Source organism: Drosophila ficusphila, unplaced genomic scaffold, assembly GCF_018152265.1.
Source record: "Drosophila ficusphila isolate 14025-0441.05 unplaced genomic scaffold, ASM1815226v1 contig_197, whole genome shotgun sequence".
Lineage (NCBI taxonomy): Eukaryota > Metazoa > Arthropoda > Insecta > Diptera > Drosophilidae > Drosophila > Drosophila ficusphila.
This window is the reverse complement of record NW_025064091.1, coordinates 6084859-6092719: the sequence shown is the minus strand read 5'-3', so window position 1 is coordinate 6092719 and position 7861 is coordinate 6084859. Positions and strand designations below refer to the sequence as shown.

At 38.1% G+C, this 7861-nt stretch overlaps 2 protein-coding genes across 2 annotated transcripts; one reads left to right on the top strand and one right to left on the bottom strand.

Moving 5' to 3' along the window:
- The first annotated feature begins 1811 nt into the window (after positions 1 to 1811).
- Positions 1812 to 3558, top strand: LOC108097889. Its single transcript, XM_017200428.1, has 5 exons — positions 1812 to 1922; positions 2114 to 2367; positions 2436 to 2813; positions 3016 to 3285; positions 3342 to 3558. Exons 1-4 carry the CDS (start codon positions 1895 to 1897, stop codon positions 3241 to 3243), a joined length of 888 nt encoding a protein of 295 aa, XP_017055917.1. The 5' UTR covers positions 1812 to 1894; the 3' UTR covers positions 3244 to 3285; positions 3342 to 3558.
- Positions 3559 to 4628: 1070 nt separating this feature from the next.
- LOC108097909 lies at positions 4629 to 5490 on the bottom strand. Its single transcript, XM_017200445.2, has 3 exons — positions 5316 to 5490; positions 4920 to 5231; positions 4629 to 4859 (listed from the first exon to the last, which is right to left on the bottom strand). Exons 1-3 carry the CDS (start codon positions 5374 to 5376, stop codon positions 4762 to 4764), a joined length of 471 nt encoding a protein of 156 aa, XP_017055934.1. The 5' UTR covers positions 5377 to 5490; the 3' UTR covers positions 4629 to 4761.
- Positions 5491 to 7861: the final 2371 nt, after the last annotated feature.

Sequence of the window (7861 nt, the reverse complement as noted above, 5' to 3'; positions counted from 1 at the left end):
GAAAACGTATACTTAGATTAATGTTGTCATCTTTCGTATTCTGTTTTTTCATACATTGTACAATTTTCTGTGTACTTCCTTGACTTTTCAAGTGCACTTTCGAATGTTCCTTAACTTTTATAGAACCACTCCACAGGAGAGTGGTTGCCATTCATGAAAAAACGACATCTTCATCGGCAGATGCCACCCAAATTGGCCAAACTCTTTTGTGCTCCTTTTGGCCATTAGTTAATGGCCAGAATCGAGGACAAAGCCAACGCAGGTGGCCCTGCACCTCGGGTCCTTCGAGTGTTCTTGGCCAGGAATGAATGTTGGTTATTCTGGTCTTTTCCCCGTTTGCCACACACACGCACACACTCTATGCACACCTCACCTGATGACAACAATTAGGGCAGCAGGAATTTGCTTGGTGACTAAACAAGATTTCCGCAGGACTTCGGCAGGACACTCGACAACATAATCAAGCAGCCAACTGCCACGTGGGGTGCCCCGAAAAAGCAGAATCAGGATCGAGATCACCAGGACATGCACAAATGGCGCAAAAATTGCAGACTCTTCAATTATGAGTTGGGTAAATATTTTTGTCCAAACAACGCAACAGGATATCAATTCAGTGAAGCATTATCAAAATCTGCCCATGTGCATTGCGAATAACTCAATTTGACACAAAAGTCAATGGATGAGCCGAGCTGCGAATCGGAATCCAAGGAAGCCACCCCGGAAGCCAAGGAAAACAGAAAGGAACTCGAGGACCCCGCATTGTTTTGCCAAATCGACGGGGAGCCCGGGGATACAAATACAAATATGTATGTTCTTTTGCGAATTTTTTCCAAGTTCACGGGTAAAAATAGATGGGCCTTGTTGGATTTTGAAAACAGCAATCGAACCATTAGTTTTTATAAAATTATTCCAAATATAGACACATATACAAACAATTCGTACTTAAGACTCATTATTGAATCAACAAACATTTACTTGATTACAATTGATATTTGATATCATTTTTTGTTCGCAAATTGGTTTCACTTTTCGATGCAGTCTTTATTTTTTTGCGCACACTTTTCCGGGCAGCTGCTGATGGCCTTCTGCCTGGACGGATTTACGGCTAAGGATATTTGGGACCATCGTCTCGGATTGCGTAAGCCATAAAAATCCAGGCCAGGATCCTTCTGCGAACGAGGATCCTCGCGTGTCAGCCTAAAAAACTGGAACTGCACGCAACTGGAGGAAAAAATGAACACAAAAAAGCGATGCACAAAAAGGATATATCCACGCGTCATAAAAAGGCAAGCAGAATTCCAGGGAAATATTGAAAAACTCTAGACACAACATTACGCAAAACGCAATCGGCGAACTGAGACTGTAAATCAAATAATAAAAAAAATCGCCGCGAACAAACAAAAAATAACGAAATTTGCCTTGGTTACGGTGAGTCCTGAGTTCAGTTTTTTAGTTCTGTAGCTCAGTTTTTTTCTTCGCTAGTTTACAGCGAAAAAAAATTTGAGAAAAAACGCGAATCTTTTTATTGCCTTGGGATCAGGATTTATGGCCCAGGTTTCGATGATGTAACCGTAGGATCCTCAGCGAAAATAGCGTATCGTAAAATGTGCGGCTGCTAATGAGGTGTTAGATGGAAAAGAGAGGGGAGATTATAATGCAATCACTGGATTTTACAAATTTAGGATTAAATAGTGTGCAATAATAGTTTGTACGCCAATCGTTTTTTACAAACCTACAAAAAAGTGTTGTAAAACCTAAAGGGGAGAAACTAAAAACCAAGGAGCCATAGACTTTGCATTCGCAGCAGAAATTAGTTTTATTTCAGTACAGTAAGAAAGTGTTCGGTTTGTCACACACCAAAATTTGTAAATCGGTTTTATATTCTGAAATAATAATGTTCCGTCGAGGATTAAAAGTTTTAAGTAAGAACCAAAGTGTTTATAGGTGCGCTAATCAACGCAGAACACCAAGTCAATGGTCAATTCTTGAAAATATACAAAATAAGTTGAATTTTTGCTAGAAACAATATTAAATAAAATTAATTGACAGTCGACACAAATTTGCATACCTTCGTTTTGGTTTTAATGTTTTTTTCTTGTTTTTTTTTTTTTAGAAACCCGGCCCTTTACAGAGTCGTTTGGTATTTTGTGTCGCGAAATTTCGGGATTTTCCCGAAGAAAGGCAAAGTTCGTAAAGCGTCCGCCACTGAATCAAGGTACCTATAACTTCAACTGGCCAACTCTCCAGAGGATCACTGATTTCAACAACGTCGATGGGCAGGACAAGAAGCGGTATTCCACACTGAATCTGGAAAACAGTCGTTCCCACGAACTGTGGCAAAAGTCCAGAGTTAGAGCCAAAGAGCAGGTGCGTGTAATAAGAAAAAATGCATATATTACAAATTTTAAAATACAAATTATTCCCCATATAAGCAGAACAGCCTCCGTGGCTATCAGCCTGCCAATTCCGACGCAACTTCCGATTCGGAGGAAATCACCAGTGCCCTGGACAAAGTTCGCCGAATCGAAGAGCGGCGAAAGATTCAGAACAAGATGCAGAGTCTCATGCAAGAGCAGGAGTTGATCGACCAACGAATTCAGGACGAGCACGATCGTCAGACGACCAAAAAGGAAGTGCTCGTGGAGAGGGAACCGGTCAAGGAAGAGACTCCCATGGAGTACGCACCCGTGCGAACCGAGGAGATCCCCAAGCCGGGTCCCTGGGTATCCGCCACTGTTTTGGCGGCCACCGGAAACAACAAGCAGCAGAGGTACATGCAAAGGCCTCAATGGTTGACCAACAAAGTTATCCAGGTGAGTGATTAAATTAAATGCATAATATACTCTATATACAACAGAAATTATAATAGTCGTAGATCTGCTGAGTCTACTTCAATATTTCTATAAATGATTGACTTGAACACTAATTAACTATTATTCAAAAGTATATAATAATGGAAATACAAGTGATTAATGTTTTTATGTATTGATTAAACGATTTCCCACTGCATTCCAGAACGTGCCCAATTCTCAGAGCTCGTCTTATTCGGAAATTTTGCCATCGAGCAGTAAATCGGCCCAAATTGATGTGGAGAAGCCGGATTCACGAAGTGAGTGGGCCAAGACCGCGATGGAGCTGCACAAATCCCGAGCCATGGAAATGGACAAACAAAGAACGGAGACGGAATACACCAAGGAATCAGCCTGCTTGAAATTGACCGCTGGCAAAAAACGAATTTACTAAAAGCGACTCAAAACGAAGGGAAAAGTTTTTCAAAATTTTAGAGTAACTTTATATTCATATAAGGAATTAACTCTCAATAACTTTCCACTTTTTCGTAGAAAGCATTTCGAAAACCTCCGCGTATAACCGTATAAATTGGAGGAATGGGATCATATCATTTCATATTCATCCTCATCGGCAGCTGAGTTTTCGACTTGACAACTTGTAGTATTAGCCATTCAGAGCATTTCAGGGTTCTCATGAAGAAGTAGACTAAATTGTATTTTAATATTTCATACAAGTCATAAAAAATATATTTAGAACATAAAAAACGAAGTTTTTATTTTATTATAAATTAAAATGCCTTATTTATTTTGAAATAAGAGTTCTTTCCTGTTGACAAGTGTGCAAAAATAAATCAAATGAGTTTTTATATATACAAAGTATTAGCCATTCAGAGCATTTCAGGGTTCTCATGAAGAAGTAGACTAAATTGTATTTTAACATTTTATACAAGTCATAAAAAATATATTTAGAACATAAAAAACGAAGTTTTTATTTTATAATAAATTAAAATGCCTTATTATACCCTTGCAGAGCAAAAGGGTATTATAATTTCAGTCAGAAGTTTGCAACGCAGTGAAGGAGACACCTCAGACCCCATAAAGTATATATATTCTTGATCAGCATCACGAGCAGAATCGAAATATGTATGTACGTCTGTCCGTCTGTCCGTCTGTCCGTCTGTCCGTCTGTCCGTCTGTCCGTTTCCGCGCAAACTAGTCTCTCAGTTTTAAAGCTATCGTGCTGAAACTTTCCCAAAAGTTGTGTAGTTGTTGCACGCAGTATATATGTCGGAACGGGCCGGATCGGCCGACTATATCGGATAGCTCCAATACAAGAGAATGAAATAAAAAATTCTCACTCTATTGTTTTTCATCAGATCGACTTGAATTCTTCAAGATGGCGTTTTCTAACTGTTATTGAATTTCGGATTAAATTTGATCAAAATCGGATAACTCTATCATATAGCTGCCATAGGAGGGATCGAAAATTATATATAGAATTAATGGAAAAAAATTGATAAAATCGTTGTTTTTCATCAGACAAGTATGATTTTTGGAATATAGAGTGTTCTTACGACTCTTGAATTACGAGGTAAATTTGATCAAAATCGGACAACTATATCGTATAGCTCCCATATGATCTATAGTCAAAAATATGGAAAATGAATAGAAAAATCGTCTTAGCTTCGATGTTGTCTAGCCTTTATGCGTTTTGTTCGACATATTTGATGACTGCAAGGGTATATAAGCTTCGGCTTGCCGAAGCTAGCTTCCTTTCTTGTTTATTTTGAAATAAGAGTTCTTTCCTGTTGACAAGTGAGCAAAAATAAAACAAATGAGTTTTTATATATACAAATTACTATGGCATATTAAAAACGCTACAAAGTTTAAAAAAAAGTTCGTTTTCTTTGCCACAAAAGCATCGACAAGATATCCAAAACCGATTTGAAAGCGCTTCAAGTTTGACCTCTTATTAATCCGAAGGTTCGCAAAAGAACAACTTGTTAAGCCGTTCGGTTATAGGACAAGCGACTTTTTCCTGGGATTTATAAGGTCTCAATTCGAAGGGAACTGCAAATAAATTAAAATTAATAAATTAAATCAAAGTAGTTGTTTAATGTGTTACTTTACCGAATTTTTTTAAATCGCTCAATTGATCAGCGCCGTTCCTCAATCGCGCATTCTTATACATCTTGCGGGCACTAGCGGCCAAATCGGTCATTGATTGTTCATATCGAGCGAATGCCGTATTTACTTCATTCTTAGCTGATTTGTGCTGCTCTGAAAAGGTCCTGCTCACGATACTAACTGCCGATGGAAGGCGTTCCCCCGGTTGAATGCCACGCCTACTGACTTCATCAGTTCTCACCGCCACTTTCTCGGAGGCAATCGGCTTCCGAATATTTCTGAGAAGCAATTGACGTCTAGTGCTGTAGAAACAAGCTAAAGAAAAGCACTCATTTATTATTAAAAAAAAAAAAACAGTCTTTTGGGAAAGCCAATAGTTTTAGGAACTCGCGAAATCACCTTGTTGCATGCAACGAGACATGTTTATGAAACACTTGCACAAATCTCTTTGGGGCTGCATCGTTTTCACTTTAAAATATTTCTAAAATAATTTAGGAATCGTGTGGAGTTGACTAAAATTTTGTGATTTTTTTTGATCTAACTCGTGTGGCAACTAGAAACCTAATGAAATGTGGAAAGAAAACGTGCAGTACCACTCCGAGAACATTAAATCGATGAGCTCTGAGTTTCAGAAAAAATTTGGAAGATAAAAAGTGACAATATCAAAAAAAGTATTAAACAAGGTTAACTATTGTGTAAAACCAAAAATAATTCTTTATATATGGCCCATTATGGAAATTTTTTTATAAAAAGTTAAATATACTTCCTTAAATTTTGAGGGACTCACTACGAATATATGTTAATGTAATTTTGTTTTTAAAGATTTAAAATTTATTAAACACATCTAAAACTGTTTTGTTTTTAATAATACTGAGAAGTATTTTAATTATAAGCATAGTTTAGTTGAAACAACCCCTAAATTAGTTAAGTATTTCTTTAAAAGGTGTCGGAGACGTAACACCCGCGTGGAAAATCCCACTCGAGTGTTCCCGCTCTCCGCTTCCGATTCCGATTCGGAATGTGATATACGGGGTCTAGTGCCGTTTGACACAGCTCTCGATGACCTCGGCAGGGGTGTGGATCGGGGGAACTACCCCTAAATTGGTACCAGGGCCATATAATTAGTGTAATTACCTCAACAGCCTACTAAATTCGAGAAAAATGCAAACAAAAATTAAGAAATCACAACATTTATATCCCCCTGTCAACGAGCCCCGTTCGCTCAATTCCGTACGATTCCAGGACAAAGGAGTCCTTTCGTCCTTTGGTCCTTTGGCATTGAGTCCCTTGTGCGTCGGTACCGAACAATTGATGCCATCTAATGACAGGGTGGATTGCAGTTTTTCGTTTTAATTCCAGTGCCAACTTCTGTTCGCTCTTCCCCCCCCAAAAAAAAAAAAAAAAAAAAAATAGAAGAAAATCATTTAAAGTCTGCCTTGCAACTTTGCAGTTTGCAGTTTGCAGTTGCATTGTCAGGACCTTGGAATCGCCTGGTTATAAATTACGTTTGGCGGGCAACTTCCTTTCGGGGGATTCGGGATTCTGGTTTCTATTTTCGTTCCACCCTTTCGTCTCCTGATGATTGGCAAAAAATATATTAACGGAGGATGCATTTGCAGTCATTAGTGCCGTGGTCACTGCGAAAATGCAAATCATGCCGATGTACAAATGTCCTGCCATGTCCTTTCGCTCAGTTACACGGAAGCCCGAAATATTTTGGCTCAAACATAATTAACGCCTAATGAAAATATTTTGGGTCGGCAGCCCTTTGAAGACGGCGGAACACACACGAAAACTATGGAAATTCGTTAGCTGGAAAATTTGCGACACCCAAAAAAGAATCGCTAATCATGCCGACAAAGAGGAAAGTTATCCTTAAAAATTTAAATATGAGGGTGTGGAGTACCGTTATTTATTCTTTACATAAAAGTACAAATATTTATTAGCTTGTATTATGGAGAACAAAACAATTAAATGAGATTTTTTTTTAAAATCATAAATTAAAAAACAAAGTACGTTGTAGTGATTTTTGTTTTGGATCCCAGTGCCTACTAAGTTGGTCATTACACGACTAAGTAGCATCGAGAACACGCCACCCAAGATGGGATGAGAGGAAAAGTCAGCGGGGAGAGGCTATATAATATAGTAGCATAGATGGAGGGGTTTTTCGCTGGGCGTTGTCGACATTGTCATCAACACATAACTGTCAACTTTTACTATCGTTTCGGGGGGTTGCTTTACGAGATTTGTAGACCCGGTGGTTAAATTGAAACCCAGAAGCACCAGAAACAGTGGCGAAAAGGGGAGGGTTTTTTTTTCCGACCCGCCGGCAAATGACCCAAAACTGAGAGACATCATCATTAGGGCATCAAAATGGGCAAAAGCCAGGCAACAACCATGAATATCCGTGGAAAAATCATCATCAGCAGCACTGAAATGCATACAAAATGAAATTGAACAATGTTGTGTTTGTACATACTGTATACAGTATACTGTCTATGTATATATTCCCATGGCCGACTGACATATTTTATGCATTTGGCATTTTGGCTGAAGTGGCGGAATCAAAGCGATTGTTCGCAGGGCAAACATAAATAAGTAAATAAAATGCTGCATAATTTATGCATTTAATGTAAACAGACAATTTGGCGCAGCTTTTTGTACAGTAGTAAAGACGGAGAACCCAAGACATGTAACAAGGATATTATATTACGAGGGCGTTTCGAGGAGTTTGAAAATAAATTTAATTTGTATCAAATTAATTGGAAAATTAAGCTTACATTTAAAGCCTAGCAAACTTTACTGCCAGCAGCTTAGTGATATTTTTAAGATCACCTAACAAGTAAAATATTCTGTAGACTAACCATTTTTAAGAAAAAACCTATCTGAAACTGACAAACAATATTATTTTTTAACCGAAATGAAAATTCTGTAATTTATAATAT